The sequence below is a fragment of the Cherax quadricarinatus genome, chromosome 99 (assembly GCF_038502225.1).
Source record: "Cherax quadricarinatus isolate ZL_2023a chromosome 99, ASM3850222v1, whole genome shotgun sequence".
In the NCBI taxonomy this organism is placed as follows: Eukaryota; Metazoa; Arthropoda; class Malacostraca; order Decapoda; family Parastacidae; genus Cherax; species Cherax quadricarinatus.
In genome coordinates, this window is record NC_091390.1 from 1153743 (window position 1) to 1181068 (window position 27326).

At 38.9% G+C, this 27326-nt stretch overlaps 1 protein-coding gene across 1 annotated transcript; it reads left to right on the forward strand.

The window, feature by feature from the left end:
* The first annotated feature begins 598 nt into the window (after positions 1-598).
* LOC128704791 (snRNA-activating protein complex subunit 5-like) lies at positions 599-26453 on the forward strand. Its single transcript, XM_070079494.1, has 5 exons — positions 599-626; positions 3171-3281; positions 15783-15932; positions 19467-19575; positions 25592-26453. The coding sequence occupies exons 2-5, from the start codon at positions 3171-3173 to the stop codon at positions 25684-25686; spliced, it is 465 nt and encodes a 154-aa protein (XP_069935595.1). The 5' UTR covers positions 599-626; the 3' UTR covers positions 25687-26453.
* The last annotated feature ends 873 nt before the right edge of the window (positions 26454-27326 follow it).

Here is a 27326-nt window from a genome sequence, read left to right on the forward strand (position 1 = left end):
CTCTTCATTTATTCTTATTTATTGTTGTTTCAGCCTTTTTTATCATTATTATTTATCCAATTTATTTATTTTGTACTTGTAGAGGTGGATATAATCCTATATTTCCCCTTATGTCTTTTATATTTCTAGAAAATGGTGTTTTTTTTGGGATGGGTTTTTTTTAGTTTGTTTATTTTGGGACATATATAAATTCAGTTATATTAATTATCATATTAATATTTATGTATATATATGAATTACAATCCAAAATAACCTCAAAAATTCACATAAAGTTATTTTTTCTCATTAAGATCCTTGAAGATTTTTCTCCTCTTATATAATTAATATATAATAATATACCATTTTTAAACTTATAAAATAACAATAATCATATAAATTTATTAATTATCAATTATATTTAAAAAAATGAGTAATTATTTTCTGTCTTGCAAATCATTTCTCCTTAAAAACGTTAATTATTTAACATTTGACACATGCAAATAATCCACATTTAACGTATTTACATAAATTAAACAATTTGAATAACTAATTATCAATTATTGACATAATTAAAATGATAAATAAAAAGATAAAGAAATATATAAAGTGTCATCTGCCTGAGACGTCGACATAGTGTAAACAACGAGGTGAATCACCTCGTTAATTACGTCATTACTCGTTAATTACCCGGCCAATTCTTTCCAAAAAATTAGGCAAAGTAGCTCTATGTCCTGCCTATTAATGGTGAAATTTTCAAAAAAATCCCTCGAGTAATAACTTGGGAAAATAATGATATTGATAATCCTCTTTTGGCTTTAGTAAAGTTAGACGAGATAAAGTCAAGTTTTGTTGCTTTATTTGTGCTTTATGGGGTTTTATTGTGTGTAATATGAGCTTTATTGTGTTTTATTGAGATGTTTCGCACACCAGAGACTTTATCAAAAAGTCCTGGTAGGCGAAACGTTGTCTCATTAAAGTCTGGGCTTTATTGAGACGAGCGAAATGTCTTTTTAATAAAGTTATTATTTTTAAGTTAATAAAGTAACTGATGAGCAAAACGTCTTAATAAAGCACTTTATTATTTTTTCAATTAATAAAGTAACTGATGAGCAAAACGTCTTAATAAAGCACTTTATTATTTTTTCAATTAATAAAGTAACTAATGAGCAAAACGTCTTAATAAAGCACTTTATTATTTTTTCAATTAATAAAGTAACTAATGAGCAAAACGTCTTAATAAAGCACTTTATTATTTTTTCAATTAATAAAGTAACTAATGAGCAAAACGTCTTAATAAAGCACTTTATTATTTTTTCAATTAATAAAGTAACTAATGAGCAAAACGTCTTAATAAAGCACTTTATTATTTTTTCAATTAATAAAGTAACTAATGAGCAAAACGTCTTAATAAAGCACTTTATTATTTTTTCAATTAATAAAGTAACTAATGAGCAAAACGTCTTAATAAAGCACTTTATTATTTTTTCAATTAATAAAGTAACTAATGAGCAAAACGTCTTAATAAAGCACTTTATTATTTTTTCAATTAATAAAGTAACTAATGAGCAAAACGTCTTAATAAAGCACTTTATTTTTTTTTAATTAATAAAGTAACTAATGAGCAAAACATCTTAATAAAGCACTTTATTAATTATTTTTTCAATTAATAAAATAACTAATGAGCAAAACGTCTTAATAAAGCACTTTATTAATTTTTTTCAATTAATAAAGTCACCAGTGGGCTAAACGTCTTCTCAATAAAGCACTTTATTATTTTTCAATTAAGAAAGTCCCTCTTGGGTAAAACATCTTAATAAAGTAACTGGTGGGTAAAACACATTAAAAAAGTATGTTGTGAATTATTTTTCAATTAATAAAAATCCCTGGTGGGCAAAATGTCTTAATAAAATAACTGGTGGGCAAAACATCTTAAAAGTATGTTGTCAATTGTTTTTTAAATCATAAAAGTCCCTGGTGGGCAAAACATATTAATAAAACACTTCTTTTATTCTTTTTAAATTAATAAAGTCCCCAGAAGGCAAAACGTCTTCTCAATAAAAAGCCGTAGATCATGTCATGTTTTATTAACGTACTTGACGATGTGTTCTACCATTGATGTTGGTGAGGGGCTCTTGATTTAGGGAATTGGATCTGTGCTCCAGTTCCCCGAATTAAGCCTGAGAATGCCTTCCACATCCCCCCCCCAGGCGCTGTATAATCCTCCCGATTTAGCACTTCCCCCTTGATTATAATAATAATAATAATAATAATAATAATTCTACCATTGATATCAAGTTCTTTACAGTTCAAAAGGCCTATCCAAAATGGCTGTTGAAAAGGCCTTTTTATGTGCTATTTAATTTTTTTATGTACTTTTTCAGTTGAATTTACATAACATTGGTCTGTATATGTAGGTACCGTAGTACCTCGGTACTTGAATTCATTCCAGAAAGCTGTTCGAGTACCGAACAAATTTTTCTCAACCCGTTTTCTTTTTTGGTTGGCTGTTATCATTAATCTTCTTAGGCGCCATGGTGACTTACTTATACCCATAATATAAAAAAAATGGGAAGAAACACGAAATAGTTTACAGCGAAGTTCTGGCTGGTTGTGTTTGTTTGGTCGAGTGCCGAGCAAACGATCAACTGCTGAGCGATTTTTTACCGAACGAATTGTTTGAATACTGAATTGTTCAAGTACCAAGGTTCCACTGTACCTGAGTGTTAGGTGACTGGTGTGGGTGGCATCCTGGGTGTTAGGTGACTGGTGTGGGTGGCATCCTGGGTGTTAGGTGACCGGTGTGGGTGGCATCCTGGGTGTTAGGTGACTGGTGTGGGTGGCATCCTGGGTGTTAGGTGATTGGTGTGGGTTGCATCCTGGGTGTTAGGTGACTGGTGTGGGTGGCATCCTGGGTGTTAGGTGACTGGTGTGGGTTGCATCCTGGGTGTTAGGTGACTGGTGTGGGTGGCATCCTGGGGACAAAATTAACCTAAGTTGTGGGAAATGCTCTACATAACCAGGAACTTTCTATATAGTATGTCATAGGTGTGAGTTATGGTCTGTATAAGTTGTACCATGTAGGTATAAATATTATTATTATTATTATTATTATTATTATTATTATTATTATTATTAAAGCATTACTGTGCATTTCAGGCCTATGGCAGCCTAAATATTTAATATAATTTCAGATGGCCGCTCAACTTAAGATACGAACGGCAGAACTGATGGTTCTTCAGAAAGAGATAGCAGTCATGAAAGAACTGATTGAAAAGTATAGAAATAATCTTAATCGATTGCAGGTGAGTTGATTGTACACTTGAGTGTACATTTGATTGTGCACTTGAGTGTACACTTGGTTGTACAGTTTATTGTATACAGTGGAACCCCGGCTTTTGGCCGCCCTGAGAATTGGCCACTTTGGGTTTCAACCACTTTTTTCGGCCAAATTTTGTCCTGCGTTTTTGCTGTTATACCTTGGGTTTCGGCCAGCGTACCAGACCTGTCCGCCTGCCCGCACTTGCACACCTCCCCGTGCAGGCGTTGTGAGCCAGTCTAGCATTGTTTATCCTTGAGTGAACATTACCCTGCACACTCATCCTACCAGCCAGCCAGCCAGCCAGGCAGCCAGCCAGCCAGCCAGGCAGCCAGCCAGCCAAGCAGCCAGCCAGCCAGCCAAGCAGCCAGCCAGCCAGCCAAGCAGCCAGCCAGCCAGCCAAGCAGCCAGCCAGCCAGCCAAGCAGCCAGCCAGCCAAGCAGCCAGCCAGCCAAGCAGCCAGCCAGCCAACCAAGCAGCCAGCCAAGCAGCCAGCCATCCAGCCAGCCATCCAGCCAACCATCCAGCCAACCATCCATCCAGCCAGCCAGCCATCCAGCCATCCAGCCAGCCAGCCAGGCAGGCAGCTAGATGGATGGATGGAGTCAATTATTTGTGAGAAGGCAGTTGCATGCCGATCTTATAAAGAAAATACCTAGAACCAGTGCTCATTTTAGTGAATTTAAGGTCAGCAGAGGCTGGTTTGGCAGATTTAAGAACCATCGTGGCATACACAGTGTTGTAAGGCATGGGGAGGCTGCCAGTTCTGACAAATTGGGGGCTGAAAAATATGTGGCCTATCCTCCCTATCTTCCAGATGCCAGCAAGTCGCTTCAATAAAGGTAAGTCAATGTTATTTTAAATGTTTATTTAAATTTTAATTTATCTAGTTTATATTATATATGTACATGTATTTATCTGTGTTTTGTGTATGTAAAACTATAGCTATTCTTTACAAAATGTATTTTTCATGAATATTTTTGTGGATCTGGAACGGATTAATTGTATTTACATTATTCCTTATGGGAAATATTGCTTCACCTTTCGGCCATTTCGAGTTGAGGCCTAGCTCCTGGAATGGATTACTGCCGAAACTCAGGGTTCCACTGTAGTTGAGTCAGCTATTTTAACTTTTAATTTTTAAATAATAAGATATTACAAGGACCCCAATGGAAATACAAGGACCCCAATGGAAATACAAGGAATCCAATGGAAATAAGTCACTTTGACATTTTTCAGTTACCATGGTGGCTAATTTACACACACGTCACTATGTATGATAATTTGTGTAACTGTATTTATGTGTATCTGTATCTAAATAAACTTATTACGGAGTCTCCCCTACTTGCGAGCAGGTTCAGTTCCAAGTGGTCGTTCGTAAGTCCAACATGAGTATGTATACAGAATATGTGAGCAAGGGAAAAATACATACTGTATGCTAGTAAACAAAACATAGGTTATAAATGAAATAAAGTTTATGTTTATAATAGTTTGTAAATATAAATTTAATAAAACAGACGGGTGTTTATATTATCGGAAGTTTGCAATACAAATGTTCGTACGTAGGGGAGTCTGTACCTTGTTCTCGATACTTCTAATTCTCATGGCTTCATATTTAGCATCATCTTGACCGTGATCCCTCTACACTACTCTACCAGCTTATCACTTCCTCATCAATATAATAATAATAATAATAATTATATTTTGAGGAATTGTTAAATGTTGATGAAGATAGGGAAGCTGTGATTTCGTGTATAGGGCAAGGAGGAATAACATCTTGTAGGAGTGAGGAAGAGCCAGTTGTGAGTGTGGGGGAAGTTTGTGAGGCAGTAGGTAAAATGAAAGGGGGTAAGGCAGCCGGGATTGATGGGATAAAGATAGAAATGTTAAAAGCAGGTGGGGATATAGTTTTGGAGTGGTTGGTGCAATTATTTAATAAATGTATGGAAGAGGGTAAGGTACCTAGGGATTGGCAGAGAGCATGCATAGTTCCTTTGTATAAAGGCAAAGGGGATAAAAGAGAGTGCAAAAATTATAGGGGGATAAGTCTGTTGAGTGTACCTGGTAAAGTGTATGGTAGAGTTATAATTGAAAGAATTAAGAGTAAGACGGAGAATAGGATAGCAGATGAACAAGGAGGCTTTAGGAAAGGTAGGGGGTGTGTGGACCAGGTGTTTACAGTGAAACATATAAGTGAACAGTGGAAGGAAGGCGGGGTAGGGGTCGGCCTAGGAAGGGTTGGAGGGAGGGGGTAAAGGAGGTTTTGTGTGCGAGGGGCTTGGACTTCCAGCAGGCATGCGTGAGCGTGTTTGATAGGAGTGAATGGAGACAAATGGTTTTTAATACTTGACGTGCTGTTGGAGTGTGAGCAAAGTAACATTTATGAAGGGATTCAGGGAAACCGGCAGGCCGGACTTGAGTCCTGGAGATGGGAAGTACAGTGCCTGCACTCTGAAGGAGGGGTGTTAATGTTGCAGTTTAAAAACTGTAGTGTAAAGCACCCTTCTGGCAAGACAGTGATGGAGTGAATGATGGTGAAAGTTTTTCTTTTTCGGGCCACCCTGCCTTGGTGGGAATCGGCCGGTGTGATAATAAAAATAAAAAAAATAATTATCCTGGTGTAGTTCTGAGGGTCATCTAATCAGAGGTGTTTACCTGGAGTTTACCTGGAGAGAGTTCCGAGGGTCAATGCCCCCGCAGCCCGGTCTGTGACCAGGCCTCCTGGTGGATGAGAACCTGATCAACCAGGCTGTTACTGCTGGCTGCACGCAAACCAACGTACGAGCCACAGCCCTGCTGGTTAGGAACCGACTTTAGGTGCTTGTCCAGTGCCAGCTTGAAGACTGCCAGGGGTCTGTTGGTAATCCGCCTTATGTATGCTGGGAGGCAGTTGAACAGTCTCGGGCCCCTGACACTTATTGTATGGTCTCTTAACGTGCTAGTGACACCCCTGCTTTTCATTGGGGGGATGTTACATCGTCTGCCAAGTCTTTTGCTTTCGTAGTGAGTGATTTTCGTGTGCAAGTTCGGTACTAGTCCCTCTAGGATTTTCCAGGTGTATATAATCATGTATCTCTCCCACCTGCGTTCCAGGGAATACAGGTTTAGGAACCTCAAGCGCTCCCAGTAATTGAGGTGTTTTATCTCCGTTATGCGCGCCATGAAGGTTCTCTGTACATTTTCTAGATCAGCAATTTCACCTGCCTTGAAAGGTGCTGTTAGTGTGCAGCAATATTCCAGCCTAGATAGAACAAGTGACCTGAAGAGTGTCATCATGGGCTTGGCCTCACTAGTTTTGAAGGTTCTCATTATCCATCCTGTCATTTTTCTAGCAGATGCGATTGATACAATGTTATGGTCCTTGAAGGTGAGATCCTCCGACATGATCACTCCCAGGTCTTTGACGTTGGTGTTTCACTCTATTTTGTGGCCAGAATTTGTTTTGTACTCTGATGAAGATTTAATTTCCTCATGTTTACCATATCTGAGTAATTGAAATTTCTCATCGTTGAACTTCATATTGTTTTCTGCAGCCCACTGAAAGATTTGGTTGATGTCCGCCTGGAGCCTTGCAGTGTCTGCAATGGAGGACACTGTCATGCAGATTCGGGTGTCATCTGCAAAGGAAGACATGGTGCTGTGGCTGACATCCTTGTCTATGTCGGATATGAGGATGAGGAACAAGATGGGAGCGAGTACTGTGCCTTGTGGAACAGAGCTTTTCACCGTAGCTACCTCGGACTTTACTCTGTTGACGACTACTCTCTGTGTTCTGTTAGTGAGGAAATTATAGATCCATCGACCGACTTTTCCTGTTATTCCTTTAGCACGCATTTTGTGCGCTATTACGCCATGGTCACACTTGTCGAAGGCTTTTGCAAAGTCTGTATATATTACATCTGCATTCTTTTTGTCTTCTAGTGCATCTAGGACCTTGTCGTAGTGATCCAATAGTTGAGACAGACAGGAGCGACCTGTTCGAAACCCATGTTGCCCTGGGTTGTGTAACTGATGGGTTTCTAGATGGGTGGTGATCTTGCTTCTTAGGACCCTTTCAAAGATTTTTATGATATGGGATGTTAGTGCTATTGGTCTGTAGTTCTTTGCTGTTGCTTTACTGCCCCCTTTGTGGAGTGGGGCTATGTCTGTTGTTTTTAGTAACTGTGGGACGACCCCCGTGTCCATGCTCCCTCTCCATAGGATGGAAAAGGCTCGTGATAGGGGCTTCTTGCAGTTCTTGATGAACACTGATTTCCATGAGTCTGGCCCTCCGGCAGAGTGCATGGGCATGTCATTTATCGCCTGTTCGAAGTCATTTGGCATCAGGATAACATCGGATAGGCTTGTGTTAACCAAATTCTGTGGCTCTCTCATAAAAAATTCATTTTGATCTTCGACTCTCAGTCTGGTTAGCGGCTTGCTAAAAACTGAGTCATACTGGGACTTGAGTAGCTCACTCATTTCCTTGCTGTCATCTGTGTAGGATCCATCTTGTTTAAGTAGGGGCCCAATACTGGACGTTGTTCTCAACTTTGATTTGACATAGGAGAAGAAATACTTTGGGTTTCTTTCGATTTCATTTATGGCTTTTAGTTCTTCCCGCGATTCCTGACTCCTATAAGATTCCTTTAGCTTAAGTTCGATGCTTGCTATTTCTCTGACCAGTGTCTCCCTACGCATTTCAGATATATTGACCTCTTTTAGCCTCTCCGTTATTCTTTTCCGTCGCTTGTAAAGGGAGCGCCTGTCTCTTTCTATTTTACATCTACTCCTTTTTCTTAGAGGAATAAGCCTTGTGCATACATCAGGTGCCACCAAGTTAATCTGTTCTAGGCATAAGTTGGGGTCTGTGTTGCTTAGTATATCTTCCCAGCTTATATCGGTTACAACTTGATTTACTTGGTCCCACTTTATCTTTTTGTTATTGAAGTTGAATTTGGTGAATGCTCCCTCGTGACTAATCTCATTATGTCGATCTGGGGCTCCACGCATACATGTCTGAACCTCAATTATGTTGTGATCTGAGTATATTGTTTTTGATATGGTGACATTTCTTATCAGATCATCATTGTTAGTGAAGATGAGGTCTAGTGTATTCTCCAGTCTAGTAGGCTCTATTATTTGCTGGTTTAAATTGAATTTTGTGCAGAGGTTTAAAAGCTCGTGTGAGTGTGAGTTTTCATCAGAGCTGCCTCCTGGTGTTATTACTGCAACAATATTATTTGCTATATTCCTCCATTTTAGGTGCCTTAAGTTGAAATCCCCCAGGAGCAAGATGTTGGGTGCAGGAGCTGGAAGATTTTCCAGACAGTGGTCAATTTTTAACAGCTGTTCCTGGAATTGCTGGGATGTTGCATCTGGAGGCTTGTAGACTACCACAATGACTAGGTTTTGGTTCTCGACCTTTACTGCTAAAACTTCCACTACATCATTTGAGGCATTAAGCAGTTCTGTGCAAACAAGTGACTCTGCAATGTACAGGCCAACCCCTCCCCCTTTAGCCTGTTCACTCTGTCACATCTGTATAGGTTGTAACCTGGGATCCATATTTCATTGTCCAAGTGATCCTTTATGTGGGTCTCAGTGAAAGCCGCGAACATTGCCTTTGCCTCTGCAAGCAGTCCACGGATGAAAGGTATTTTGTTGTTTGTTGCTGGCTTTAGACCCTGTATATTTGCAAAGAAGAATGTCATCGGACTGGTGGTATTGTTGGTACTGGGGGGGGATTTTTTTCCGGCATTAGTATCTGTATCTGTTGGTTTGGAGTGGAGGCCATCGACTGTGGTTCCACTCCAGAAATGACTGGATTTGGTGTACGATTTCTGCCATTTCCTGCCAGTTTTTTTTTCCTTCCTGGCACTAAAAAACCTCTCCCTCTTGAGTGGCTGTGGCTACCCAGGTTTTCCCATGGCCTGGATGTTTTGTATCTTTTTGTCCCCTTTAGATGGTGTGCCAGCACACTTCTGGCAAGATAGTCATTGAATGAATAATGGTGAATGCATTTCCTTTGTGTGGTCAGTCTGTGAGAGATGTAGATGAATGGTTCAAAGAACCGACATGTTGTTAAATTAGACACATGTGCAACTGTTAAATTAGACACATGTGCAACCCAAGAGTTGCACATGTGTCTAATTTAACAACGTGTCGGTTCTTTGAACCATTCATCTACAATCCTGTCAGACACTGCAACTTCTTGGGATCTTAATACTTGGGAATTCTTCGCTTGCCTAACCCTTGGACACGACCTACTTCCACAATGGACAAATGTGACACCACCTACGACTGCTGCACCTCTCCTGCCTACGGTTTATGAGCTGCTTCTCCGCTCATATGCCATATTCTATTCAAGATTGATGGACTGACCACATTGACTCAAGGTTGAGGGACTGATTACCTCATTCTTCTCCTGTTCTTCAAGTTTATCCTTTGTATGGACTGATGAAGCCACTGTGTGGCGAAACATTTCCTCAATAAAGATACCCAAGAGTTGCACATGTGTCTAATTTAACACTGTGAGAGATGACCAGTGTGTTAATGATAATAAAAAAGATATATCTTTAAATTTCCGCAGCTTTATAGAATTGCTCAGTCATGTGAATTATGACTTATATATAGTGTTTTATGATCTAAGATGAAGTTGTAATAAACAGGTGTTAATAAATAAACGTAAGGATGGACAAGGGGCTTGAACTGTGGTACAGTGGACCCCCGCTTAACGATCACCTCCAAATGCGACCAATTATGTAAGTGTATTTATGTAAGTGCGTTTGTACGTGTATGTTTGGGGGTCTGAAATGGACTAATCTACTTCACAATATTCCTTATGGGAAAAAATTCGGTCAGTACTGGCACCTGAACATACTACTGGAATGAAAAAAGTTCGTTAACCGGGGGTCCACTGTATATAAATTGACAGTCTGACACACTACTGTCTCAGAACTGATAATGTATTGACTCACGAAATCGCAATGACACGATTGTAAACAAACCATACCACGGGCGGGATTTGAACCCGCGGTCAGAGAGTCTGGAGTTTTGACGGTCTGGAGTTTTGAGACTCTCTGACCGCGGGTTCAAATCCCGCCCGTGGTATGGTTTGATAATGTATTATATTCCATCACAGGCACCAACTGAAACTCAACCAAAATCTTCTCTTTAGCCCAAGAGCTTTAGCGGTAGATCTGTTCTTAACCCCACTCGGTACTATATCATCTATGAGCTCAGATAAAGTTATAATAAACAACTGTTAGTGAATAAGATAAGGATAGATAAGAAGCTTGAATCGTGGTCCGTAAATGGCCAGTCTCACAGCCTCTCATCCATTCTCCTGTTTATTTCATGTTTAGGTTTAGTGAATTTTTTGTGTAAACCCTCACAGCCCAGTGCCTATGTGTGGGTTATTTGTGTATTGTATGAACCTGTTTGGATATGTGGGTCAGTGGGCCTCCAGCAACAACAGCCTGGTTGACCAGGCTAGCACCAGATGAACTTGGCCAATGGCCGGACTCTGGGAGTAGAAAGACCATGATCATAGCTTCCTCTTAGCTATGCCTAGATAATTTGGGACACCACTGGTCTGGGACCAGGGGGGCAATGACCCCCTGGTATGGACTCCTGAAATTGCCATAAAGTAACGTGGTGATGGGCAAATTGCCAACAAGCACAAAGACAAACACAAATTGCATGTAGAAGAAGCTTTTATCCAGGGTAATTTACACTATGTATGATAATTGTACTTACGTGTAGCCGTACCTAAATAAACTGACTTAAGTTATGACTTGAGAAAGCTCTACACTGACTCAGGAAATCGTAATGACACGATTGCAAACAAACCATACCCCGGCTGGGATTGAACCCGCAGTCAAAGAGTTTCTACACTGAGTGAAACATGACTTGATAAAGCTCTACACAGAGTGAAACATAACTTGATAAAGCTCTACACAGAGTGAAACATGACTTGATAAAGCTCTACACTGAGTGAAACATGACTTGATAAAGCTCTACACAGAGTGAAACATAACTTGATAAAGCTCTACACAGAGTGAAACATGACTTGATAAAGCTCTACACAGAGTGAAACATGACTTGATAAAGCTCTACACAGAGTGAAACATGAATAGATAAAGCTCTACACAGAGTGAAACATGACTTAATAAAGCCCTACAAAGAGTGAAACATGACTTAATAAAGCTCTACACAGAGTGAAACATAACTTGATAAAGCTCTACACAGAGTGAAACATGACTTGATAAAGCTCTACACTGAGTGAAACATGACTTGATAAAGCTCTACACAGAGTGAAACATGACTTGATAAAGCTCTACACCGAGTGAAACATGACTTGATAAAGCTCTACACAGAGTGAAACATGAATAGATAAAGCACTACACAGAGTGAAACATGATTTGATAAAGCTCTACACAGAGTGAAAAATGACTTGATAAAGCTCTACACAGAGTGAAACATAACTTGATAAAGCTCTACACAGAGTGAAACATGACTTGATAAAGCTCTACACTGAGTGAAACATGACTTGATAAAGCTCTACACAGAGTGAAACATGACTTGATAAAGCTCTACACCGAGTGAAACATGACTTGATAAAGCTCTACACAGAGTGAAACATGAATAGATAAAGCACTACACAGAGTGAAACATGATTTGATAAAGCTCTACACAGAGTGAAAAATGACTTGATAAAGCTCTACACAGAGTGAAACATGAATAGATAAAGCTCTACACAGAGTGAAACATGACTTAAAAAAGCTCTACACAGAGCAAAATGTCTCAGCAAGTGTGTAGTCATTTATTTGGAATTGCAGGGGTCGATTCATAACTCCTGGCCCTGCCTCTTCACAGCAGCCTATGTCTCTAACTTGGTACCATTTTCAGTGGCAAAATCCATTATCCAGAAATTGTACAGGAATAGAAATGTTGATAGAATAAAATTGTACAGGAATAAAAATGTTGATTTCCAACTAGACCTATTACATTACTAGAGATAAGTCAGGTTATTGGAAGAATGAGAAATAGAGCCCCTGGCCTCTCTGGAATAACAATGAAACAAATAAAGTACCTACCTAGAAATTGCAAACAGTCCTTGGTAAATATCTTTAATGCCATCTTGGCCTCAGGATATTTTCCTGTTGTTTTTAAGACTGCTAGGATGATCTTTCTTGCTAAGCCCAATAAAGACATTCACCAACCTGGGAACTATAGACCTATATCTTTACTTGAAGTCACTGGAAAAGTTCTTGAGAAAGTCATTTCCAACAGATTGAATTACTATATGGAGTTTAATCACTTGTTTACTGAAAAACAATTTGGCTTTAGAACACATAGAGGTACCAACCATGCAATAAATGTTATTTTTGACACTGTAGCAAGTCTAAAACAGCAGGGCAATCTTGCCTTAATTGCCACCAGAGATGTTCACAAAGCTTTTGATAGCTTATGGCATGATGGCCTTATATACAAACTCATTGACCTACCAGACCATAACTGGACTTTTCTCAGAGTAATCTATAATTTCTTAACTCAAAGAAAAATCATTCCCACCTTTCATGGCAAGTCGACAGAACCTTTTATACCGACGGCTGGTGTCCCACAAGGTTCTTGTCTCAGTCCACTTTTGTTTAACATTTATGTGAATGACCTTCCTCAACCAGAGTTTAATGACACAATTGTGACACAGTTTGCAGATGATGTTATTCATGTCGTCTCATCAACTCCAGTAACAGGAAAATACAAGTATGAGAGAGTCATAGAAAAAATGAATATTGAACTTCGTCGAACATCTAATTGGGAGAAGAAATGGAGAATTACGACTAATCCTGACAAGGTCCTTGTTAGCACGATAGGATGTTTTGCATCAACCATTGAAGATAAAGGGGGTATCTCCATCAGAGGTACACCTGTAGCCATTAGAAACCCTAACAAGATCTTGGGATATGAAATAGACAGGCTGCTCCACTCAACATCTCATGTAACTAAAAAGATCAACACAGCCAAAGCCGGTCTTAGCAGACTCTTTCGATTCAATCAAGCCCCTCAACATGTCAAAAAACATCTGTATAAAATGATAATAAGACCTATACTTGAATACCCTTGTGTCCCAATATCATTAACAACAAAGACCAACATGCTACGGTTACAAAGGGTCCAGAATAGAGCTCTTCGATTTATTACCAATACCAGGAGGAGAGACAGAGTTAAAATGGCAGATTTACACACACAACAAGATATCACTGCCATAAATGTACGCCTTGACACCCTAAAAAAGAAACAACTTTATACAATGCAAGAACTATACATGCCAGATAGAGAACATCCTATACAAGTGATAAATACCACCGATTACACCATCAATACTCCACCTCACAGGACTCAAAGAATGACTCTCCCACAGAGGGTTCGTCGTTTTATTCACAAAGATGATTACCCTCGACCCATGATTTTGAGCAACTTACCTGACGAAGAAGATTGGATACTACCAGAACCCTTCTATGTATACTGAACAAATCATCGCCCCCAATTAGGGAGACATCTTAAATAACTTTCTAATGTAAAATTATGCTATTGACTATGGTTGGACACCACCATTAAGAAGCTATTGTCACGAGCTCATAAACTGGCCAGAAAATATTGCCTTTCCTGTCGTATAAATATCCGTTGTGCAATCGCGAAAAAAAAAAAAAAAAAAAAAAAAAAAAAAAAAAAAAAAAAAAAAAAAAAAAAAAAAAAAAAAAAAAAAAGCAATTGCAACTTGTATAATTACAACCAATTCAGAGTCATGTACTTATATACCTATTATATTTATGTGACCCTGATGGGTTAGTATTATACCTCTTAAAAAATAATCTTATCAATTCAAATACACTTTTTAAATTACACCAAAGTGGTTGGGCCACTTACCTTTTATATCCTACCTCTCCCCCCCCTCCAACCCTCTTCCAATATTTCCATCCTTACCCATCCTTCTTCCTTCCCCATCTTACCAAAGCTCTGGTCATTAGAAGAAGAAGAAGAGGAATCAAAAATTTTGATAGCCAGAAATTGTACTGGCATCAAAAAATATTAAGTCTTTGTACCAAGAGCAGACGTTAATTCCTAGACAGTAATAATAGCCTAGTACTGTTTGTATTTTTTTTTAACACTGGCCATCTCCCACAGAGGCAGGGTGACCTGAAAAAGAGACACTTTTATTCTCATTCACACCATCAATGTTTTGCCAGAGGTGCGCAGATGCGGCAGTTTAGATGTCACTCTAAACAGCCGATATCTCAAACTACTCCTTCAGAGTACAGGCACTGTACTTCCCACCTCCAGAACTGTAACATCCTCACTCATCCTTCAGAGTACAGGTACTGTACTTCCCACCTCCAGAACTGTAACATCCTCACTCATCCTTCAGAGTACAGGCACTGTACTTCCCACCTCCAGAACTGTAACATTCTCACTCATCCTTCAGAGTACAGGCACTGTACTTCCCACCTCCAGAACTGTAACATCCTCACTCATCCTTCAGAGTACAGGCACTGTACTTCCCACCTCCAGAACTGTAACATCCTCACTCATCCTTCAGAGTACAGGTACTGTACTTCCCACCTCCAGAACTGTAACATTCTCACTCATCCTTCAGAGTACAGGTACTGTACTTCCCACCTCAAGAACTGTAACATCCTCACTCATCCTTCAGAGTACAGGTACTGTACTTCCTGCCTCCAGAACTGTAACATCCTCACTCATCCTTCAGAGTACAGACACTGTACTTCCCACCTCCAGGACTGTAACATCCTCACTCATCCTTCAGAGTACAGACACTGTACTTCCCACCTCCAGGACTGTAACATCCTCACTCATCCTTCAGAGTACAGGCACTGTACTTCCCACCTCCAGAACTGTAACATCCTCACTCATCCTTCAGAGTACAGACACTGTACTTCCCACCTCCAGGACTGTAACATCCTCACTCATCCTTCAGAGTACAGACACTGTACTTCCCACCTCCAGGACTCATGTCTGGCTAACTAGTTTCCCTGAATCACTTCTCAATATATTAACTTATTTACACTCGAGTATAATAGGTGGACATGAGTCCTGGCGGTGGGAAGTATAGTACCTCCATTCAGGATGAGTGAGGATATTTGTAGTTTCGAACTGTAGTATTGGCACACCTCTGGATAGACAGTGATGAAGTGAGTGATGGTGGAAGTGTTTCTTCTTTTTTGGGTCACTGCCTCAATGGGAAATAGCTGATGTTTTAAAAAAGTTTATATAAATGGTAAATTTTTTTTTTTTTTCTTCTTGTATTATTCAATCAGATGATTTTCATTCAAAATATGCCGTGTTTTTCTCACATTTGCTTCGACTAATTATTAAATGTTGTACAAATGTTATTTTCAACTTCCTGACTTTTTTTTTCAATTAAAATTTCCCAAAAAACTTTAATTACATTAATCTAACTTCATTTTTTTTATTTTACAAGGTAGAAGAATTGACCATTAGAAACCAGTTGGGTCATATACAGGATGTCGAGTTACGATCACGGAATACCACTCCGCTGGAGTCGGCCATTGAGGCACAAGCCTTTGCTAGTTCTTTGATGGACGGTACTCAAAACTCTGGCGAAAATCAGGTCTGTGCTTCAGTTTTAAGAGCCTTGTGGGTTTAGCGCTTACTGTATTTTGTGGCTTATAAGACGTGGCTTAAAAGACTTGTTTTAGTTTCAATGGTTCGGCATCGGACATAACAGGGAGAGCTCCAGCCCACCCGTACCTCAGACTTTTAGCTCCCGTCACTGACCTTCAGTTCATAATATAATAATAATAATATCTTTATTACTACATGTACGAGGTATACAGTCCTAGCTGACAACAATGACATACTACTATATAGAAAGTCCCTTGATATGCTCCGCATTTCGGGCAAATTAGGTCAGTGTCCCAGGATGCGACCCACATCAGTCCACTAACACCCAGGATGTGACCCACACCAGTCCACTAACACCCAGGATGCGATCCACACCAGTCCACTAACACCCAGGATGCGACCCACACCAGTCCACTAACACCCAGGATGCGACCCACACCAGTCCACTAACACCCAGGATGCCACCCACACCAGTCGACTAACACCCAGGTACCCATTTTACTGATGGGGAACATAGACAACAGGTGGAGAGAAACACGTCCAATGTTTCTACTCTGGCTGGGAATCGAACCCAGGCCCCTCACCGTGTGAAGCGAGAGCGTTAACCGCCAGGCCACCAGACGCAGGCTGGTTTTTGAAGACATTTTATTGAAAAAATAAGTGTGTCTAATAAGCCGCAAAATACAGGAGTTATGATTATAATGCAAAGTCACGTTGAGACTCTTCTGTCCTGTAATAGTGATCTTCAGTTTTAAGAATAGGAAAACATAGCTTTTATTCTTGTTTATATAAAATATACAGATCCTCAGTTGACGATGGTTCAGCATGTGATATTTTAACTTATGATGGTACAGTAGTGATGCTGCACAGCACAGGGAGTTACCTCAACTTACAAACATATCGGAAACCTTTTGTATTGTGTATAATAATGATATTATGCGCAGTAATTGTATAATAATGATATGCACAATAATTGTATAATAATGATATGCACAATAATCATATAATAATAATATTATACACAATACAGAAGATTCTTAATGTTGACGACTTACTGTACTGCACATTTATTGATATGATAAACTTGTATTCATTTATTTAATTTTCAGTACTGATATTTAGTTGCATTAATTATTTGTTTATTTACTTATTTATCATATATTCTTATTATCTCCATGGGGAAGTATAAGAGAATTCTTTCTCCATAAGCCATGCGTGTCATAAGAGGCAACTAAAATACTGGGAGCATTAGGCTAGTAACCCCTTCTCCTGTATATATTATTAACATTACAAAAGGTCAACTTTTGTTTTTCTTTTTAGGTCACCCTGCTTTGGTGGGATATGGCTGCTTCCTTGAAAAAAGATACATTCATATGACGATATTTTCAACGTACATTAGGCTCGTCAGAACGTAACCCCATCATAAGTCAAGGGCCACCTATTATTGAACATAAATAAGATAAGATAAGATAAGATAAGATTTCGTTCGGATTTTTAACCCCGGAGGGTTAGCCACCCAGGATAACCCAAGAAAGTCAGTGGGTCATCGAGGACTGTCTAACTTATTTCCATTGTGGTCCTTAATCTTGACCCCCAGGATGCGACCCACACCAGTCGACTAACACCCAGGTACCTATTTGCTGCTAGGTGAACAGGACAACAGGTGTAAGGAAACGTGTCGGAATGTTTCCACCCACCGGGAATCGAACCCGGGCCCTCCGTGTGTGAAGCGGAAGCTTTAGCCACCAGGCCACCGGGCCACCGGAAATCCCGGTCCCAAGACTTGTTTTCATATTGAGTTAAAATTCTACGTTTTAAGAATAATTAAGTGTAGCATTATTCTTGCTTATATAAAATATATGTATCTATTCCATTAACCCTTAAATTGTCCAAACGTAGATCTACGTTTTTTCAACATTAGAAAGTATGTAAAAAACGTAGATCTTTTTTTTTTTTACATTTGAAAATGTATAAAAAAAAAGTTTTATCTGCATTTTTTTTTGTTATATTTGAAAATATGTAAAAAAAAAGTATATCTACTTTTGGAGCGTTACGGATCTGAACGTTGATCTTTTGCACAGTTTAAGGTTAAACTTCATTTCATTAAAATTGTTACCATTAAGATCCATCCCATTAAGATCCATTCCATTAAGATCCATTCCATTAAGATCCATTCCATTAAGATCCATTCCATTAAGATCCATTCCATTAAGATCCATTCCATTAAGATCCATTCCATTAAAATCTATTCCATTAAGATCTATTCCATTAAGATCCATTCCATTAAGATCCATTCCATTAAGATCCATTCCATTAAGATCCATTCCATTAAGATCCATTCCATTAAGATCCATTCCATTAAGATCCATTCCATTAAGATCCATTCCATTAAGATCCATTCCATTAAGATCCATTCCATTAAGATCCATTCCATTAAGATCCATTCCATTAAGATCCATTCCATTAAGATCCATTCCATTAAGATCCATTCCATTAATCCATTCCATTAAGATCCATTCCATTAAGATCCATTCCATTAAGATCCATTCCATTAAGATCCATTCCATTAAGATCCATTCCATTAAGATCCATTCCATTAAGATCCATTCCATTAAGATCCATTCCATTAAGGTCCATTCCATTAAGATCCATTCCATTAAGATCCATTCCATTAAGATCCATTCCATTAAGATCCATTCTATTAAGATCCATTCCATTAACATCCATTCCATTAACATCCATTCCATTAACATCCATTCCATTAAGATCCATTCCATTAAGATCCATTCCATTAAGATCCATTCCATTAACATCCATTCCACTAAGATCCATTCCATTAAGATCCATTCCATTAAGATCCATTCCATTAAGATCCATTCCATTAAGATCCATTCCATTAAGATCCATTCCATTAAGATCCATTCCATTAACATCCATTCCATTAACATCCATTCCATTAACATCCATTCCATTAACATCCATTCCATTAACATCCATTCCATTAAGATCCATTCCATTAAGATCCATTCCATTAAGATCCATTCCATTAAGATCCATTCCATTAAGATCCATCCCATTAAGATCCATCCCATTAAGATCAATTCCATTAAGATCCATTCCATTAAGATCCATTCCATTAAGATCCATTCCATTAAGATCCATTCCATTAAGATCCATTCCATTAAAATCCATTCCATTAAGATCCATTCCATTAACATCCATTCCATTAACATCCTTTCCATTAACATCCATTCCATTAACATCCATTCCATTAAAATCCATTCCATTAACATCCATTCCATTAACATCCATTCCATTAACATCCATTCCATTAAAATCCATTCCATTAACATCCATTCCATTAACATCCATTCCCTTAACATCCATTCCATTAACATCCATTCCCTTAACATCCATTCCATTAACATCCATTCCATTCTCTCTCCTTTATATGGATTATTTGTATATCCAAGACAACACAAAAATATTGAAGTGACTGATCTCCATTATTAATTTTCAGATGATGTTGAATGGTATGTCGTCTGACATAGTGACGCAGAATAGGATCATGAACGAAATTCAGATTAACCAGAGTGCTCTAAACCTGGATGCTGCTCCTCTTATACAAAGTTTGTATAGTCTCTTTGTTTCTTGTTATTGTGTTGCTAGGGATTATATTGCTGTGTTAGTTTTAACAAAAGTCTTTGTTTATTTTTAACAGTTTTTGTAGAAAATATTGATATTTTTTATATTTATCATTGCTTTACTGGTTAATGGGGTTTAAAGTCTATCTACTACACGAGGGTCATTAAGACTGGTTGGTTGGTTAATGGGGTTTAAAGTCTATCTACTACACGAGGGTCATTAAGACTGGTTGGTTGGTTAATGGGGTTTAAAGTCTATCTACTACACGAGGGTCATTAAGACTGGTTGGTTGGTTAATGGGGTTTAAAGTCTATCTACTACACGAGGGTCATTAAGACTGGTTGGTTGGTTAATGGGGTTTAAAGTCTATCTACTACACAAGGGTCATTAAGACTGGTTGGTTGGTTAATGGGGTTTAAAGTCTATCTACTACACGAGGGTCATTAAGACTGGTTGGTTGGTTAATGGGGTTTAAAGTCTATCTACTACACAAGGGTCATTAAGACTGGTTGGTTGGTTAATGGGATTTAAAGTCTATCTACAACACCAGGGTCATTAACCCTTTGACTGTTTTGGTCATATATATACGTGTTACGAGCCAGTGTTTAGGATATTAGCAGTTTGGAGGGATATGTTGTGTATCTATATACGTATATGCTTCTGAACTATTGTGTTTTGAGCACCTCTGCAAAACCAGTGAGTATGTGTGAGTGAGGTGAAAGTGTTGAATGGTGATGAAAGTTCTTTCTTTTATGGGTATTTTCTTTCTTTTTTGGGTCACCCTGCCTCGGTGGGAGACGGCCGACTTGTTAAAAAAAAATAAAGTGTACTCAATAATTCTAGCGGCTTCAAATCAAGCAGAAGAAAGCTGGTAGGCCCACATGTGAGAGAATGGGTCTGTGTGGTCAGTGTGCACCACAAAAAAATCCTGCAGCACGCAGTGCATAATGAGAAAAAAAAACTCAAGACCGTTTTTTGGGATTAAAACGAGGACTTTGAGGTGTATTTTCGTATAGTATTTATCGTTGTATTCTCGTTTTCATGGTCTCATGTGATAAAATGGAAAGCATATTGCAGAAATAGAGATGATTTTGATTAGTTTCACGATGAAAACGACCTTGAAATTGAGCTCAAAGTAGCAGAAATGTTCGATTTTTACTAGTTTTCAGGAGTAAGCAAATCACACCACACGTCTAATACACGTCAACTGGGGAGTCTAATATTCTTTCACTAGTGCACTGATATTATTTATACCATTTTTACAATAATGCAGTAGTCTGCATAACAGTAAATTTTGTATTTTTTGTATGAATAAAAAATAAAAATAGAAAGCAGTAGTAATATAAGAGGGGCCTAGAGACGTGACTAATGAACAGAGGATATGTTATTTTAGTGCCAAGAATGTCTACATTGTTTATTCTGGACCCTATTTTGAAATTGGCATCTTTTTTAATTTGTGTGAAATTGGCCAAATTGCCAATTTCTGACCACTTTATTGGGTAGTTTAAATCAGTAAATGGGCAGTTTCTTGTACTCAATTGATAGAAAAATGGAGTTCTGAAGAAATAGCTATGAGTTTCGTCAACTGGAACAACGGAATTGGCCAAAAACACGGCTCAAATTCTGCAAAATTGCTGATGCGTATATGTCGCCGAGACCACTAAATTCTCGGGAGGATAATTCCGTGAGCTTTCGACAAAATTTCGTACTTTTGGTGTCATTACCATCGGGAAAAGATTCTCTATCATTTCATAAGAAAAAATCATTTTTTTTTTTTTTCCAAAAATTTTGCGACATAGAATGACAGTTTCAGAAAGGGGCTTGCAACAGTCAAAGGGTTAAGGCTGGTTGGTTGGTTAATGGGGTTTAAAGTCTATCTACTACACGAGGGTCATTAACCCTTTCAGGGTCAGCAGGCCGTCTCCTCAACTTGTTCTGAGAGTCGGAAATTTTTCAAAAAAAAAAATTATTTTTCTTATGAAATGATAGAGAATCTTTCCCTGATCATAATGACACCAAAAGTGTGAAATTTGATGAAAAACTTATGGAATCATGCTCTCGCAAAGTTAGCGGTCTCGGCGATATTTACGCATCAGCGAATTCGCACACTTAGAGCTCTATTTTCGGCCAATTCCATGTACCAGTCAACAAAATCATAACTATTTCACTAGAACTCCATTTTTTCTATCGAATGAGCACAAAAAACCACCAATTTACTGATTTCAACTATCCAATACAGTGGTCAGAATTTGGCAATTTTGCCATTTTCACACAAATTTCAAAAGATGCCAATTTCCAAATAGGATCCAGAATAAACAAGAAAGACATTCCTGGCACTAAAATAACATTTCCTCTGTTCGTTAGTCACATCCCCAGGCCTCTGTTACATTTCTTTTGCTTTCCACTTTGAATTTTTATTCTCATAAAAAATAGAAGATTTACTGTTATGCAGACTACTGCATTAGTGTAGAAATGGTATAAATAATATCAGATCACTTGTGAAAGAATATTAGACTCACCAGTTGATGTGTATTGGACATGTTGCATGATTTGTTTACTTTTGAACTTCGGCAAAAATCAAACATTTCTGCTAATTTGAGCTCAATTTCAAGGTGCTTTTCATTGTGAAACCAATCAAAATCATCTCAATTTCCATAATATGTCCTCCGTTCTATAAAATGAGACCAGGAAAACTAGAATACAACCATAAATAGCATATGAAAATACACTGCAAAGTCGCTGTTTTAAACCAAAAACACAGTCGGATTTTTTTTTCTCATTATGCACTGTGTGCCGCAGGAACTTTTTTATACTATGCATACTGACCACATAGACCCATTCTTTCATATGTAGGCCTAACAGCTTTCTCTCGCTAGATTTGAAGGTGCTAGAATTTATGCTTACTAGTACGGCACCAACCCTGGCGTGCAAGCCATACTAGTACGACACCAACCCTGAAAGGGCTAAGACTGGTTGGTTGGTTAATGGGGTTTAAAGTCTATCTACTACACGAGGGTCATTAAGGCTGCAGGTCACCTGTACACCACCAGTCAAGAATACTTTAATTCCTAAAATACTGATTAATGTAAACTACCAGTGTATATACACTGAGATATATGCCTCTCAGTGTATATACACTGAGATATACACCTCTCAGTGTATATGCACTGAGATATACACATTTCAATGTATATACACTGAGATATACACCTCTTAGTGTATATACACTGAGATATATACCTCTTAGTGTATATACACTGAGATATACACCTCTTAGTGTATATACACTGAGATATATACCTCTTAGTGTATATACACTGAGATATACACCTCTTAGTGTATATACACCAAAATATGCACCTCTCAGTGTATATACACTGATATATATACCTCTTACTGTATATACACTGAGATATATACCTCTCAGTGTATATACACTGAGAAAAATATAACTCATGGTGTATATATCCTGTGTTTATTATGCTTTAATTTATATTATTAGCACATCGGCTGTTTCCCCATCAAGGCTTCCCAAGAAAGAAGAAACACTGTCACCATCATTCACTCCATCACTGTCTTGCCAGAGGCATGCCTACACTACAGTTCATAACTACAACATATCTCCACATATCCTTCAAATTATATTTCAGTAAAACAATGCAAATTAATTAGTAAATTATGAGCTGAAATTTCCAATGACCTAATTTTATGAAAATTGATTTTTGACTTGTTTATATCTAGTAAGACTCTGGGTTTTCCACCTTATAGGACCTGTATAGAAATGCTCTAGAAGTTGTATAGCCTTGATGCTGGTGAAAGGCTCTTGATCCGAGGAATTGAAGCTACTCACCTCTTCAGTTGAATGTGATTGCCTCCAATCCCCCAGTCCTCAGTACAGTGGACCCCCGGTTTACGATATTATTTCATGCCAGAAGTATGTTCAGGTGCCAGTACTGGAGTTTATCTGGAGAGAGTTCCGGGGGTCAACGCCCCCGCGGCCCGGTCTGTGACCAGGCCTCCTTAGGTCAGTGTCCCAGGATGCGACCCACACCAGTCGACTAACACCCAGGTACCCATTTTACTGATGGGGAACATAGACAACAGGTTGAAAGAAACACGTCCAATGTTTCTACTCTGGCTGGGAATCGAACCCAGGCCCTCACCGTGTGAAGCCAGAGCGTTAACCACCAGGCCACCAGAGCCCCGAATTTGTTCCCATAAGGAATATTGTGAAGTAGATTAGTCCATTTCAGACCCCCAAACATACACATACAAACGCACTTACATAAATACACTTACATAATTGGTCGCATTGGGAGGTGATCGTAAAGCGGGGGTCCACTGTATTAGCCTCTGGCAAGACAGTGACGGAGTGAATGATGGTGAACGTATTTCTTTTTTGGGTCACCCTGCCTCAGTGGGAAACAGCTGATACGTTATAAAGAAAGTGATACATTAACCCGTAAACGGTCCAAACGTATATATACGTTTTTTCAACATTTGAAAGTATGTAAAAAAAGTAGATCTTCTTTTGTTTTTTTACATTTGAAAATGTGTAAAAAAACTTTGATCTACTTTTTTTTTTGTTACATTTGAAAATATGTAAAAAAAACGTAGATCTACTTTTGTAGCGCTACACGTGTGAACGTAGATCTACTTTTGTAGCACTACACATGTGAACGTAGATCTACTTTTGTAGCACTACACATGTGAACGTAGATCTACTTTTGTAGCACTACACGTGTGAACGTAGATCTACTTTTGTAGCACTACACGTGTGAACGTAGATCTACTTTTGTAGCACTACACGTGTGAACGTAGATCTGCTTGGACCGTTTACGGGTTAAGAGGCCCCTGAATTCCCTTGTCTTATAATATCATGTTTATTTTTCCCTATAATCTGCCTTGTCCATAATTACTATTGCATTTGCTTTGTCTACATCCTCACCCATTCAACTTTTGTCTACTTACATAAAGTTGCAGCTTTATGAAAGTAGACAAATGCTCAGACCTCTGCATTTGTGTTGCAGAGGTCTCAGCTGTGCTCAGACCTCTGTATTTGTGTTGCAGAGGTCTCAGCTGTGCTCAGACCTCTGCATTTGTGTTGCAGAGGTCTCAGCTGTGCTCAGACCTCTGCATTTGTGTTGCAGAGGTCTCAGCTGTGCTCAGACCTCTGTATTTGTGTTGCAGAGGTCTCAGCTGTGCTCAGACCTCTGCATTTGTGTTGCAGAGGTCTCAGCTGTGCTCAGACCTCTGCATTTGTGTTGCAGAGGTCTCAGCTGTGCTCAGACCTCTGCAAGATTTGTTAAGTTATACCATGAATTAACCCTTAAACTGTCCAAACGTAGATCTACGTTCACGTGTGTAGCGCTCAGAGCGTAGATCTACATTTTTTTACATGCTTTCAAGTGGAGAAAATGAAGGTCGGAGTGCTACACACGTAAACGTAGATCTACGTTTGGACAGTTTAAGGATTAAGGAAAGATCCTGGACTTCACCTTATGAAACAAACAAAGCAAATGCGATAGCAATTATGGACAAGGTAGATTATAGTAGAAAAATAACATATTATTACAAGGCGAGGAACTGACGTGCCCTTAATAAATTTGTACACCTACCATCCGACTTACGACCAAGTTCGGTTCCGAGAAACCGGTCGTAAGTCGAAATGGACGTAAGTCGAACTTTACTACTGAATATCAACAAAACATTTTTGTAATGACTTTATTTTATTGTTTTATTTTGGTATTTCATGTATTACTTTACTTTTTATGCTGTTAGTATTGTATTTTATACTGTAAGGTTTAGGATAAACACTGTGTACAACACAAATAGTTGTGTATTTCCCAGAAATTTGGCATAAAAAACACGGTCGTAAGTCAAGTGGTCGTAAGTCGAGCAGGTCGTAAGTCGGATGGTAGGTGTATTATTACAAGACGAGGAACTGACGTGCCCTTAATAAATTTGTATTTTGAATTTTCAACACTTTTTATATTTCAGGAATGCTTAATGACTCTGAAGTCTATGATGAAGAAGAAGAAGAGGAGGAGGAGGAGGAAGAGGAAGAGGAGCTGGAAAACAGATTTGAAGAGTGAATCTAATACACAAACTAATTTCCACATTTATTTTTTTAATTATTAAAACATAGGCTGTTTCCCACCAAGGTAGTTTACCCGAAAAGAAGAAACTACTTTCATCATCACTCACTCTATCACTGTCTTGCCAGAAGTGTTCTGACACTACAGTAACAAACTATAACATATCTCCAAACATCCTCCAGAACTGTTACATCCTCAGTCATCCTTCAGAGTACAGGTACTGTACTTTCCACCTCCAGAACTGTAACATCCTCACTCATCCTTTGGAGTACAGGTACTGTACTTTCCACCTCCAGAACTGTAACATCCTCACTCATCCTTTGGAGTACAGGTACTTTACTTCCCACATACAGTACTGTAACATCCTCACTCATCCTTCAGAGTACAGGTACTGTACTTTCCACCTCCAGAACTGTAACATCCTCACTCATCCTTCAGAGTACAGGTACTGTACTTCCCACCTCCAGAACTGCTACATCCTCAGTCATCCTTCAGAGTACAGGTACTGTACTTTCCACCTCCAGAACTGTAACATCCTCACTCATCCTTCAGAGTACAGGTACTGTACTTCCCACCTCCAGAACTGTAACATCCTCAGTCATCCTTCAGAGTACAGGTACTGTACTTCCCACCTCCAGAACTGCTACATCCTCAGTCATCCTTCAGAGTACAGGTACTGTACTTCCCACCTCCAGAACTGTAACATCCTCACTCATCCTTCAGAGTACAGGTACTGTACTTTCCACCTCCAGAACTGTAACATCCTCACTCATCCTTCAGAGTACAGGTACTGTACTTCCCACCTCCAGAACTGTAACATCCTCACTCATCCTTCAGAGTACAGGTACTGTACTTCCCACCTCCAGAACTGCTACATCCTCAGTCATCCTTCAGAGTACAGGTACTGTACTTTCCACCTCCAGAACTGTAACATCCTCACTCATCCTTCAGAGTACAGGTACTGTACTTCCCACCTCCAGAACTGTAACATCCTCACTCATCCTTCAGAGTACAGGTACTGTACTTCCCACCTCCAGAACTGCTACATCCTCAGTCATCCTTCAGAGTACAGGTACTGTACTTTCCACCTCCAGAACTGTAACATCCTCACTCATCCTTTGGAGTACGGGTACTTTACTTCCCACCTCCAGAACTGTAATGTCCTCACTCATCCTTTAGAGTACAAGCACTGTACAGTGGCAGCAAAAAAAATCTATACATTTCCAATGCAAAAAAAAATGTATACACTAGATTTCGGTGTATACATTTCACTTGAATTTCCACCATAAGAAAAGTGGATGGAGCTTGTGATAGCTTAGTGTACTGGAGCCCCGTCTTGCTTCAGTGTTCCCCACAGCCCCACACTTCAGTGCTCTTCCAGAGCTCGATGATGAAGAAGGATTGTTATGTTGTTACTCATCGCCCATTTTTTCACTTGACCACGAACTTTGCCACGCTATATCTCTGGTCCGAGTGGTCAGAATGGGTCAAACTAAACTTTCAATTGTTGAAAAGACTTGTGCACTCACCCTATTAGAGCAAGGTATGTCTGTGATATGCATAGCTGCAGACCTGAAGGCGACTAGGATGGCAATTTAGAACCTCAAGAAAGCAGCTGCCTAACCCCCACCTGGCAC

Coding starts and splice junctions, on each gene's coding strand:
- LOC128704791 (XM_070079494.1), top strand. CDS start 3,171: ATGGCCGCTCAACTTAAGATACGAACGGCAGAACTGATGGTTCTTCAG. Junction 15,933..19,466: donor AAAACTCTGGCGAAAATCAG/GTCTGTGCTTCA, acceptor ATTAATTTTCAG/ATGATGTTGAATGGTATGTC. Junction 19,576..25,591: donor TGCTGCTCCTCTTATACAAA/GTTTGTATAGTC, acceptor TTTATATTTCAG/GAATGCTTAATGACTCTGAA.